At 42.0% G+C, this 13838-nt stretch overlaps 1 protein-coding gene across 5 annotated transcripts in view; it reads right to left on the bottom strand.

Annotated features, from left to right (window-relative positions):
- The window catches only part of JAK1 (Janus kinase 1), a 232381-nt gene that overhangs the window by 41346 nt on the left and 177197 nt on the right, over positions 1 to 13838 (bottom strand). For 3 of the 5 annotated variants that reach the window (XM_060139847.1, XM_060139846.1, XM_060139845.1), the window contains 3 exons: positions 11911 to 11993; positions 8701 to 8899; positions 5086 to 5209 (listed from right to left, as the gene is read on the bottom strand). In XM_060139847.1, the coding sequence (XP_059995830.1) occupies positions 5086 to 5209; positions 8701 to 8899; positions 11911 to 11916 (329 nt within the window). In that variant the 5' untranslated portion in view covers positions 11917 to 11993. The remainder of the gene's footprint in view (positions 1 to 5085; positions 5210 to 8700; positions 8900 to 11910; positions 11994 to 13838) is intronic. The other 2 variants (XM_060139848.1, XM_060139850.1) reach the window with 2 other exon arrangements.

The following is a 13838-nucleotide window of genomic DNA, read 5'->3' as shown; positions in this document are numbered from 1 at the left end:
AGACATACCGTTAATGTAGCAGTGTTTCCTAATTCTCGGATGGCTGTTACTGACACTTTTTATCTTACAATGAACAAAGTTTTAAAACAGAAGAAATATACAAACACTACTACAAGCATCAGCTGCAGTGCCCTGAACTAATAAATGCTTCATATACATTATGCTATTTAATGCTTACAGCAACTGTACAAGGTATGTTTCACTGTTTCCATTTTATAGATGAGGAAAACTGAGGTTCCGAGAGGCTAGGTCACCTAAGACCACAAGCCTGTTTTCTCCACTACTACTTTCCTCTGCCATCTGTAAAAGAAACATAATGAGTTCTGGAATGTGTGAAAGTGACTGAGCCAAGCTGATCCAGGCCAGCTCTAGGCTACAGACTCAGAGGGTACCTGGGTCTCTCTCCCTTGACATGCCCATGTGCTGATGAAAAACCACCACGGCATGGAGAAGGAACATATAAAACCTCCCAAAAAGGAGCTGCCGTTAAACTCAGATATCTGTCAGTGAGCTCTATTTGCAGAGCCTAGGGCATGCCAGGTCCTGGGCCAGGCTTTGGAACACAAGGGGTTCTCAGGCACAGTCCCTGCCTCCTGTGAATTCCCTGTCTGTAGCCAATCAGTTAAATCCAGGGGGCACATCTCATAAATAGGGCTACACTGTGACTTCCATGGACCCCACACAGTTTTCCTTTCCTCCATTAAAAAAAAATATTAAAGTTATATTTTACAACTATGTTGGTATAAAGATGAATATAATCCAGGCTGGATTATTTTTTTCCCTGATTTTAATAAAATTAAAACACTTCTGTGGACCCCTAATAACATCATGAGCCCAAGGCATTGTGCCTCATAGGTAAGTTTTTCTTGAACATGAGTGTCTCAGATAAGGTGTCAAAGGAGTACCAAGGAGGAAGAAGTTGCTGCCACTGCCAGGGGATGTGGCAGGGAAGGGTAAAGGGTTGGGGAAGGGAGTTGGCACTAGGATAAATAAATACCAGGCTATGGAGTCTGGACCATACACAGAAGGCAGAGGAAAGACTGAGCCAAACTGATGTGAGGCAGGATCCCACTGGAAGAAAGCCCCACAGAAGATGGACTGAAATGAGAGAGGCCAAGAGACAAGCAGGCGCCTAAGGCAGCAGCCTGGGCAACGCCGTGAGGTTTGTGGGGGCAGAGGCCTCAGTGCCTTGCTCATCACTAAATCCCCAGCGCCTGGCATATAACAGGTGCTTAATACATGCTTGTTGGATGCAGAAACAGCAAATGAATGACCTAACTCAAGAAGTAGCAATTAAAATGGAAAGGATGGATAAGAAGTTACTTTAAAGGTAAAAATCAACATTTTACAACTTTCAAGTGATTCTATACAGCCCATCTTCCACAAAACTCACAGAAATGACTGATAATTTGACTGTGGCCTTTGGCATCTCTCTCTCAGACAGAAAGAGCCACGTATCCACAGAGTCCACATGCACCATAAACCACAGCTGCAGGACTGTCCCCGCACCTTCCCACGTGAGAGTAGAAGCCTGAGGCTCTCAGCTGACAAAGAGGCCAGAATTCATGCTGCCCCCAGGCTGAGGAGCCTGCTCTTCAAGGGCAGAACAGAGCAAGGTGGGGAGGACTCCTCCAGGATCGGGTGCCCCGTGCAGGCAGAAAGTAAGAGGTGAACCAGCCCTACCAGCTGAGCAGACACAGGAAATCTGACACTGGGGCAGAAAAAGATGGACAAGGCCATGGCCAACTCCTCTGACTGCTGAGGGAAATCCAAAATGGAGAGTTCTCTTCATTCATACAATAATCTAGTGATCTACTGTAAGTTCCAGGGGGTCTGCCTGGGAGGAGACAGGTGAGAGGGTCTAAATGGGATAGGGCCCAGCATACTCCCTCGGGGCTGAACAAGGACATTTTCTGAGGTTGCTGTCTGAGCCCTGTGAGACTAGCCTTGCCTTGGAAGCCTTTAGGTAAGATGTTCAGACAAGATAAGGCAATGTGCAGCTTCTCCACTACAGAAAGGCTGAAGGAAGCCTAAAACAAGGCTGGATCTCTGGAAATTGCCTATAGTCAAAGGCTGACAGCTCTCTATTTAATAAGACAATAAAAAGAAAAAAACTTTAGATCAGTTAACTGCCAAAATCAACATCTTCCATAAGCAACAAGCATATATTGTATAGCACAGGGAAATATAACCATTATTTTGTAATAACTTTTTTTTTTTTTTTTTTACGCGGGCCTCTCACTGTTGTGACCTCTCCCGTTGCGGAGCACAGGCTCCGGACACACAGGCTCAGAGGCCATGGCTCACGGGCCCAGCCGCTCCGCGGCATGTGGGATCTTCCCAGACCAGGGCACGAACCCGTGTCCCCTGCATCGGCAGGTGGACTCCCAACCACTGCGCCACCAGGGAAGCCCTATTTTGTAATAGTTTTAAATGGAGTATAACCTACAAAAATACTGAATCACTATGTTGGACATATGAAACTAATATTGTAAATCCACTACACTTCAAGAAAAATAAATAAATAAATGTAACAACAGGGAATGTTTCAAGGAAAAAAAAAAATCAACATCTTCCTAATCGCTAAGAAGACAAAACTAGTAAGTACACTGAAGACAGAAATTGTGTGCCCCTTTCAAAATTAATTATTAAACTTGGGCCAATTCCTGATATTACAACATGCTAAAGGAAAAAAATTAAGAATGATCTAAATAAATGTAGTATGATAGCTGCTGATATTCCTTTGCAGAATGATGTGGAAGAACACTGCAGGAAGGAAGGAGGGAGGGAAAGATTATCCCCCTTATTGGTGGGACAGACAGACCTGCCAATAAGAGATATGCCTTCCTTGCAAGTTTTTGAGAAAATTATATTACAGATGATTACATATTCTAAGTTTGTGTACAGCTATTATATACAACGAATTCTCTTTAGGCTTCTATAGAACTTTACTAATGGATAGTAAAATTCATTTAGATGATAAAGCAAGAAAACTTTTTTTTCTTAAAAAGGAACGGGGAGGGTGGGAGGGAGGGAGACGCAAGAGGGAAGAGATATGGGAACATATGTATATGTATAACTGATTCACTTTGTTATAAAGCAGAAACTAACACACCATTGTAAAGCAATTATACCCCAATAAAGATGTTAAAAAAAAAAAGGAATAAAGAATATGCTTGTCTTATATTAAGATACATTACAAAACAATAGCTATCAAAATTATCTAAAAGCAGAAAACTATAATTAAAGTACAAGAACATAGAGCTGGGATTCCACTGAAATAGTCACCAACATTTATTTTCGCGTTACACCTTTTTTAGTGGTGAGATGCTGAGGTTTCAAAATTATGTAGTTTGTTGTAATGCAAATGTTTTAGCTTAGGGTGGGATCTTTTTTTCCAAGTTCAAAGAGCTTGTGGTAACAAAGCAATATCCTGTTGAAGCCCAATGTTAGGTACAAAGTCAAGGTGCCAAAAATGAGGCAGCCATGCACTTCCTGGCAGCTAACATAAACAGGGAGCTGGCAAAGACAGCTTTTAATCATGAGGCAGTCACATGACCAGCAAAGACGAAGGCCTCAAAGAGGATTCTAATGCTAACAAGACAATTCACTATGTGTGTAACTGTGAGTAACTCACTTCTCTTTTTTGGACATCAGTTTCCCCCTAAAAAATTGGAAGAATTGAATCAGGCAAACTCAGGTGTCTTCCAAGTCCCAGATTCTACCATTCTAGATTCCGAGCCAAGTGGAAAAACCTAGAGGGAAAGAACTAGAACTCAATGAGATGCCCCACTTCCTAGACTTCGAGCTGCAAATACATGTTTCAATGCTGGGTCACATAGCCAACCCCCAGGCCACAGAAAGCTAGATTACACTCTGAAAAACAAATCCAAATATAGTCGCAAGGCTCAGCTGGGTGGGGTGAACGTTTCCCTAAATCTGGGGCGTGAAATCTCACGTGACACACAGCTCTCCTCTTAAGGTGAGACTGTGGGTGAGTACAGAGAGAAGAGGAAAGTCAGCCCCAGGATGATTATCAAAGAACGTAGATCTGGTTCAGCTTCCGCTGAGAAAAACACCCAGGCCACTGTGGAATGGTAACAACTCTACTGACTCCCCAGAGTAAATAGCAGCTAAAATACTGAGGGCCTCTGAGATCTCCAGGGCTTTTCCAGCATGACCCGGCGTACCATTAGCATTTGAGCTAATCCACTGACTTAATCACATCTATGTACGTTAAGATTCTTTTCAGATACGATTCACCCTATTTATAATAGGGTGAATTCATAAGCTCCTCTGCTAAATGTATGTGTGAAAGTATGCTTAGCTAGTATCTAACAAACATACTTTCAATTCTAGGTACAGAACAAACACACTTATAAACTCAAGAGACTACAGTGGTAGTCCTGACTGCCTGTGCCACCTTGGGAGACTACGTGACATTTAACAAAGTCTACAATATGGGAGAAAAGGCAAGTGAGTACCCACCAGAAGAAAAATTACAGCCCCACTAGATAAAAATCCTCAGGGAGTGGATCAAAACATTCACCTCTTTAGAACAAGACCAAGCTAGGATTTCTAGGTTTCCACTTCAGGCAATGTTTCTCAAGCTTTCTAGCTGCTACTTTTAGTAAGAAACATATTTATTTTATCATGACCTAGTACATACAGACAGATTACATATCTCAAACTGAAGTTCTAAAAAACAATATTCTTAGGATATGTACATATGCCGATATTATCTGTCCTCATCTATTTCTCTCTTCTAAAAAAAATCCTGGTCATAACTCACTAAATTAAACTCATATCCATGATTCACTGAATAAAAAACTCTGCTGTAGGATACTAATTCTATTCAAAATACCCTCTGCATCATAATGATTTCTTTTCTAAAATGTGGCAGAGGAAGGTGGTCAAACTCACCTTGAATTGTTTTCCAAATACTGAAGAAGCCCTTTCTCATACCAAGCAAATACAAACCTTACAAGTTATAAAAATGACTACAATACTTCTTGGTAAGTGAATCAGGGCTCCAGGCTAACCGTTGCCCGTCCCTGCATGAGGGAGCCCAGCAGGCACCCATACCTCATCCGGTAGTGGAGCCGGAGTGACATCTTGTCGTCGACGGTGATGGTGCGATTCGGAGCATACCAGAGCTTGGTGTTCTCATCATACAGGGCAAAGAGGTTGTGACACAGAGGAGATATACCTGGGGAAAAGTAAAGGACACATCAGAAAATTAAAGACAGATAAATCTGGCCATCTGTTTCCAAAGCACAACATATGCAAAGACCAGAAATTCTCTTATCCAAAAAGAATCTACATCATATTCGCATCCTCTTAGGGCCAAATACAATTTCCAACCATGTTCAATCAGGCAGTTTTAAACAAAATAATAAAAAATTATGGCTCCCCAGGAATATATACTATAGCTCCTGGCAAACCAGGTTAAAACCATTTAAAAATAAAAGTCTAATAATATTTCTCATTACAATGTCTATGACAGAGTCTTACCAAATCCTGCTTCAAAGAAAAAAAGGCCATCTGAGAGGTTTCCAGATACCACCTGATGTGCACCTTGTTAATCACAGTGAGAAACATTCTTAGAGTTTGAGAAATCCCTAATCTGTCTCCTACAGAAAATGTTTAAACGGTTCTAACACACTGTGATTACACATTAAACATGTGAACAAGTTCCTGGCAGTAGCACATGAAATGTGTGTTAGAATAAATAACCAAAGTGATTTCTATCAGTGATCAAAATCTATTTCCATTAATAACAATACACTTAAGTACTCTGTATGGTTACCAAAAATATTTTTTATTGGTAGCCAACTAGCAAGAACATATATGCTTAAAAAAGGTGGTCCAACAGTGCTCCCTTGCCTCCCTACCTAACTGCCTCCTTTGACACAAGAATGTTCAAAAAGATAAGGGAGATGATGAAGCCAGGAAAGTACCTTTCCACTCACTTCTGAGCCCATGATTAAAATTACACAGACCTGTAATCTAAAAGTGTCAGGGGAGATAGGAGAACGATTGCAAGTAATCAATCATTGCTGATATTTTCATGTGTGGTCAGGCCTCAAACTAAGATACAATGAACTTAAAAAGCAAAAAATCATGGGAGAACATGAGGTAGCTGGCACTTGTTTCCCAACTCAGACATCTGAAGTGAGACTGACACTGACTGGGACCCTGGCTGGCCCTGCTCACCTAGGCAGGGACTCTCTCCAATGCACACACTAAGTTAAGAAGTTACAGCTTTCTTGTCATCTTCATGCCTCTGCTGAATTCCTCAACTCCTGCTTCTCAAGATATTTGGGAGTTACCCCTTCAGAGTTACACTCCTCCATGTAACAGAGAAGATGGAGCTAAATTTCAAAGAGCATTTTCCCTTGGGGAAAATGGCAAATGGCTTTTGGATCCAGTATTATCAGGACTATGTTTCAGGTAAACAGTAGGTTTTCATTCATAAACTGGCTTCTGTGGACTGGCCTAGAAATCTAGCTTTTCTTTATACATATCCATATTTGAATGTGAAACATACATATTTGAAGAATAATTTATCTATAATCATGGATAGGTCTATAATTCTACCACAAGTCTGATTCAAACAATATTACTACTTAAAAATAGGAAGATGAAAGATACCGTTTATATAAAAGTACTGAAAAATAATAACAATACTAACATTTACTGAGGGCTTCGTATCAGGCATCAGGCTAACACACATCTATTACCTTTTAATTCTCCTAACACTTAATGTGGTTAAGTATTATTTTTGCCATGTTACAGATAAAGAAACTGAGATTTAGTCTGATTCAGGGTTACTCAACTAGTAAAATCCAGGGCTAGCATTCAAACCTAGATAGAGGTACTGAGGGGGCAAATAATGAGAGCTAAAAGAACAAAAATTTACCATATATTGGTGAAAAATGAGGAAGTATACAGACCCCAAAACATCATGTACTATAATAATAATAGCTACAAGAATCTGTGGTATTCTGTATTCATCTATTTTTAAAATTTATTAATTTTTGCAACAATCCCCTGAGTTGGTTACAAAAGATAATACTCATTCTCTACAGACTGGGCTTAAAAACTGATGCCCCAAATTGACCCTGAGCCCAGAGTAACAGGATACAGGGGCTGTGTCTGTCTTCAGATTCACAGGCTCTCCCCCTCATCTCCTTTAGCAGCAATTCCTCTATCTCTCACTAACTGCAGCCCAACAATTCTGTACAAATGATCCTTGCTAACAAACTAAGGTTTATACTTGCTATGCTGATGGCAAGAAGCTTGGCTAAGAGAATAAACACTATAAACCAAATCTCAAGGTAAAGGGGAAAAAATGCCTTAGAAACACCAATTTACATCTAGTTGTTTTGCTAATTACAAATACTTTTAAAGCTGCTGTCCAAAGCTGGTTCCTTACCTACTCTGCTATCTAGTCAAAGTAACTCTAAAATATTAATGCATTTTCCCCATAATAATCTGTAACTCAGCCAATTTTATCTAGTGTTATGTTTTGTCAGTAAGGATCTACTACATTCTTCCCTATAGCACCAACCTCTCCCCTTTTATTGGAACTCTTGTATTTAAAGCATTTTAAGCAGAAAGACATATCAGGAAGAAAATGGGTTTTCTAGACAAGCTGTATTACAAACAAGGTAGCTGATTCTTGAAACAACCATGCTATCCCCGCAGAGTTGTTCTGAGGACTAAAGATGATATAAGTAAAGCATGGATCAGACTATCTGCCATCATGGCTAGTTAATCTATCATCATGAAATGAGTTGATTTTTTAAAAACAGCTTTACTGAAATGTAATTTACATACCATAAAGTCCACCCATTTTAAGTGTATAGTTCAATGAATTTTAGTATATTTACAGAGTTGTATAACCACCACCACGATCTACGTGGATTAGATCTTCAGTTTCTATGAATTAAATTTACCTGTCATTTAAAAGCAGGTAGGCAAAAATTGCCAATGACTCCAAGTTTAAAGGATAATGAAGGGCTTTATTTTGTTAGTCAGTTTGGTTTCCTACCTTCTAAGGGCAATAGGCTAACTTTAGTAAGACAAGCCTCACTTTAAAAAAAAGAAAAAAAAAAGAAAGAAAGAAAAAAGAAGAAACGTCTTGTTCACAGCCTCACTGTCCTTCCTTTTCACAACTTGGCAATCTGACCAAGCCACAAAGTGACATTTAACTTCTCCCTTCAACTTAGCGTCACGTTGCAGGGGCAGGGGCAGGGGGCAGGGAGGGGGGTGCCAGGCAATAAGGAGGCAGGTCATGGTAGCATAAGGACAGACCACACTTTTCAGAAGTTTTAAACAATTAATATATTGAGAGATGGCACTTCTGAGCTTGTAACTTTGTGCAGGCGCTTCACTCATTTAGTGCTGATATTATTCCAATTTCATAGATATAGGGGAAATCAGAAAACTGAGCATCGTTCCCTGGTATCCCTGTAGCTCATTAGTAACAGAGCAGGAATAAGCTACTTTGCAGCAAAGAAAGTGAAAAGTGAAACTCTCAGAATTAAATTCACTGGCCTAAGGTCAAATGCAAGTCAGTGGCAGAGGCAGGGCAGAACGAATGACTCCCAGAGCCCACACCTCTCTCCACTCAGTGGAGGTGCGGGGGCAGAGACACCGGGACCTGCTGGGCCCTGGGCAGCTGCCGGTACTCACAGCATTCCTGCGCCGCCCTGATGCACAGCTCCTCCGCTGTGTACTCTCCGCCGCCCAACCGGAGGGGCTCCCTATCCGACAGATAGAAGAGCACTTCCACCCCTGGCTCAGGGGCCTCCAGATTCACGTCAGTCTTCTTGGAGCTCCTCATTTTAGCACAGAAAGCCATGGCATTGCAGTCCTCTTTTATATTTAAATACTGTAGTGGAAGGAAAATGAGACTATGCGGTCATTCTATGTGCTAAAAGCACTAAGTGGTGAAAGAGTGCTTTGAAGGTAAGCAAGCCGAAAGATATGGTATTGGATAAGTACCTCCCCCTACCCCTTTCCTCCCTGAAAATCAAATGTACCAGAGCTCACAGCAGGTACAATCATGGGAAGTAATCAATTATGCACGCTCATGAATTATGGTTAAGACCATACTGTCAAAAATCAGAGTAATTTTAGACATGACCTGAATTTATTTTCTGTATTTGCACACAAGTTGTAGTTGAAAAATGTGCCTCATTCTGGAACCACTGATGTTAACATTACTAATATTCCTGTTACCTCTACCAGAATCATTTAACTTTTGAATAGACCTACTGGCACAAATTACACTGTCTTTTACTTTTATGTCTACCTCCCAGTAAACGGCAAGCTCGGGGAGGGCATTAACCATCCTTACCTATTTTCATGCCCCTAGAGCCTAGCCCAGGCTGGCTCTGAGATAGTACACACAAAAGGACTACCGATTCATGTTCATAAGCCACATGAATGGGTCATGAGAATTAATGAGTGGAGCCAGGTCCCTTCACCCCACGGAGAGGCAGGACGATGGGCAGCACTTTGTGGCACCAGAAAGTGAGCGAGAAGCCTTGTTTTGAAAAGGTCAGAACCCACTGGTGACAAGCCTGAAAATAAGTTACTCACCTGAGCGCCCTCAATGGGGAGAGCAACTAGGATCAACGAGCCAACCTCAGCAACTGAGCTTTGGGCATGGTGAGAAAAGAGAGGGGAACTAGGGAAAGTCCTGCATGTTCTTTCTCCCCCTCACCCCAGCACCAATGGCCTCAAACCAATTTCCCTGACCACAGGTTCCTACTTTCCTCCTGCCTACCAAGCCAACCTTCACTTAGCCCCCAAAGAAATGTCCCCCTAGCACATCTCAGATCCTCTAAAGGCTCCCCATTAATCTAGAGACCAATCCTAAGCTCCTAACAGAGGCCCTCCATCACCTGGCCAGATAGCCGCACTGGCCTCATCTCATGTTATATCACTCTCGGCCTCTTACTGCAGGCTTGAAACTCACAAAGCTGCCATCTTCTTGTTACCCCCCCACCCCCACCCCCAAGCCGTTTATCTCATTTTCCTGCCTTTGCTCATGCTGATTCCTCTACCAGGAGTGCCTTCCCACCTCATCCCTTTCATGGCAAACTTCAATTGCCTTTAGAACTCAGCTCGGACATTACCTCCTCCAGGAAGCCACCTCTGAACCTCCATCCCACCTCCTGAGTTAGATGTCCTCTCTCAAACTCACCACACTGCACTGACCACACTGAATTACGACCCTCTTATTCACCTGTCTGTCCCTCTCTCACTCCCACGTGCTGAGTTCCTTAAGGACAGGGACTGTGTCATTCATATTTGTATCACCAGTGCCTAGCACAGAGCTTGCAGAATGACCCAAAGCAAGTCACGGAGGGAGGGCCACAGTCACAGTTCTCTTAAGCAAATTCTCTTCAACAAATTCATGTGCTTGGTCCGTTAGCTGCCCTGGTCAGGTGAGATACTTGCAGGAAGGACACGAACCAGATATGCCTCGATACTACAAACTAAGAGGCACTTGGTTTTACTTGTTTAATCTCCAAAATAAATCTGAAGATCAAAATTTTCCAGAGACCAGGCTGAAAGATTAGCTCATAACTTACCTTAAGGTTCAGATCAACTATCAAGCAAGAAAGTTTTAAAACCCAACACTGAGCCTCCAACTCTACCCCAAAAATGAAAAATAGAGATGGAAGACAAAGTAGCTAGTCTGCTTTATAACTTAAGAAAAAACCTTTGTCCTTAAGAGTCTAAAGAGACATGGCGGGGGAAGAATTTAAAGATGGTATTATACACTTTCACCCTACAGAAATAATCAGGCAAATATACATAATTATTTATGTACAAGATGTGGCACCACTTGAAATAGAAAACAAAAATACAATGTCCAACAGGAGAGCACTCAGTAAACAAAATTAAGAATATCAACATAAGGGCTTCCCTGGTGGCGCAGTGGTTGAGAATCCACCTGCCAATGCAGGGGACACGGGTTCGAGCCCTGGTCTGGGAAGATCCCACATGCCGTGGAGCAGCTAAGGCCCGTGCGCCACAACTACTGAACCCATGAGCCACAACTACTGAAGCCTCTGCGCCTAAAGCCCATGCTCTGCAACAAAAGAAACCCCTGCAATGAGAAGCCCTTGCACCGCAACAAAGAGTAGCCCCCGCTCACCACAACTAGAGAAAGCCCGTGTGCAGCAATGAAGACCCAATGCATCCAAAAATAAATAAAATAAATTTATAAAAAAAAAAAAAAGAATACCAACATAAAGGAATACTATGCAGCTGTTAAGGTGACATAAAACTATTTGACACTTGGGCTCCCCTGGTGGTGCAGTGGTTGAGAGTCCGCCTGCTGATGCAGGGGACACGGGTTCATGCCCCGGTCCAGGAAGATCCCACATGCTGCGGAGCGGCTAGGCCCATGAGCTATGACCGCTGAGCCTGCACGTCCGGAGCCTGTGCTCCGCAACGGGAGAGGCCACAACAGTGAGAGGCCCGCGTACCGCAAAAAAAAAAAACAAAAAAAAAAACTATTTGACCCAACATTGAAAGATGTATATGACGCACTGCAAAATGAAAACAGCAAAACATGTATATTATGATCCTTCTGGTTATGCATTTGTACAATCTGGAAAAACAGACAATAAATTGTTAACAGCGGTGAATATCTAGGAGAGGTTACAAGGGAACTTAGACTGTACTTCCCATATTTTAGTAGTTAAAAAAAAAATCTCCAAAGTAGCACATGCAACATTTGGAACGAACAAAAATTAAAATAACGATATTGAAAAATAAATGGATATAGCACAGATAGCCCTATAAGTTTAAGATCAGTTTCATTATTCTTTATAGAAGCTATTTTCCTTTTTGTCTTTCTTTTAAATATGCAAATGTACATACCTGCATTTATCCAGCTGTCCAATGCCCCCCAAAAAGTAGACTGGATTTTCTTCTCTACTTTCCAAAACCCATTCAGAGCTGAGCTAAAGACAAAGATAAATAAATAAATCAGCTGCAGAGGTAACTGTATCAGAAAATAAGAGGACACTTTCATTAAGGAAGCAGCCCAAACCATAAACAGGCAGGAAAAAGCATTTGGGAGGAAGAAGGTGGGGGTGGGGGGAACACTGATGAGGACACTGAGAGGACAGAGAGACATCTTAGGGTGTAAACATCAAAGAAGAAGATGTTATTTTCACTGCTTCAAGAAAGGAAGCCAGGGACTTTTGCTTCTTGGTGTAGAGTGCCCTGTCCAGTGTGAATGAGGACTATGTGCCTTTTCCATCAACAACCTCTCTCTCTCTTGAGGCTGTGAACAATAGTTTAGGGGCCCAAAGATGTGCACTTTTATTTCCCATATCTACTTCCTTTAGAATTACCCTCTTCCCAATCCAGTCTACCCCTGGCTTCATTTTAATGGTGAAACAGCAGATGGTATGGTGAAAGGAGGAGGGCCTGGGAACAAATCTGACCAATGATGCTTTCAGTTCACCAAATATTTTTTGAGTCATTCTTATCTGAAAACTTAGGCAGCAAATAAAGGTCCTCCCAACTTCCCAACCTCACCTCAAAGGCTTATTCATACTAAACAGGAATAGCAGTTTGGTTCTGTAAAATTAAAGTTCCTGGTCCCATTCTTACCACCAACACCAACACCACCGCCACCACCACCTACACAGCTCTGCATTGTTTTTTGTTTTTTGTTTTTTTTTTGCATTACGCGGGCCTCTCACTGTTGTGGCCTCTCCCGTTGCGGAGCACAGGCTCTGGACGCGCAGGCTCAGCAGCCATGGCTCACAGGCCCAGCCGCTCCGCGGCATGTGGGATCTTCCCAGACCGGGGCACGAACCCGCGTCACCTGCATCGGCAGGCAGACTCTCAACCACTGCACCACCAGGGAAGCCCTCTGCATTGTTTTAACAGCTTTCCTTGGTGCTTCTCACAAACTCTTTTTAAGAGTAAAATCAAACTATGTTTTGCAAATAAGGAGCACCCACTCTTAGTGATTTGAAAATGGCTGCCAAATTAATACAGATTATTGTCTCAGTTTTCTGTTGGTCATTCCACACATTTTATCAGAATCCAGCTTTAGAAGGAGCACAGTCCCATGCATGACAAGGCAGGAGTGGAGGGGTGCCTGGGGAAAGGGGGATGAGTTACCTCTGAGGCTGCAAGGCCAGCATTCCCACAGGACCTTAGATTCGAAGTGGGAGATGGCACAAAACACAAAAGCAATCTAATATCAGTAGAGTGTGTGTGGCATGATGTCATCTTTATGCCCCTTGCTAACTCCAATGACTGACACTGGAGAGGGCTGGTTTGGGAAGGTTTTCTGCAGTGGATAAGGCAAAACTAATGATAGGAGGCCAGGCAGGGGATATAAGTATGAATTTTGATGTGAAGACTTTGACTTGGCTATTTTGTCACGACAGTTTTTTAGAAGATTCAAAGAACAAATCATTATACTTTCAACTTTAAAAATGTAATATAACCAATTGTTTTAATTACATAAATAGATACCCTGCCTTGCAGCAAAACAGCAATCTGAAATTAGCTACATCTAATACCCTGCTTCAGCTCAGAAGCAGGTGTTCAAATCCCACATTTAGGAGACCCATTCGACAATTATTTTTGAGCAGTTCTTCGTGCCAAAAGCTGAACTATACCAGGAGGCCGCAACGAAGAACAAGAGCAAGATGGTCACTGCTCATGTGGAGCTTACAGTCCACAGGACTAAAAGAATCAAACAAAGATGCAGAGAAAGAAGTAATCATAAAGAACTTAAAATACCATGAAGGAAAAAGAGAGCATATAATAAGGAATGTGAT

Source organism: Lagenorhynchus albirostris, chromosome 2 (genome assembly GCF_949774975.1).
Source record: "Lagenorhynchus albirostris chromosome 2, mLagAlb1.1, whole genome shotgun sequence".
Classification (NCBI taxonomy): domain Eukaryota; kingdom Metazoa; phylum Chordata; class Mammalia; order Artiodactyla; family Delphinidae; genus Lagenorhynchus; species Lagenorhynchus albirostris.
This window is presented reverse-complemented; position numbering and strand designations above follow the sequence as displayed.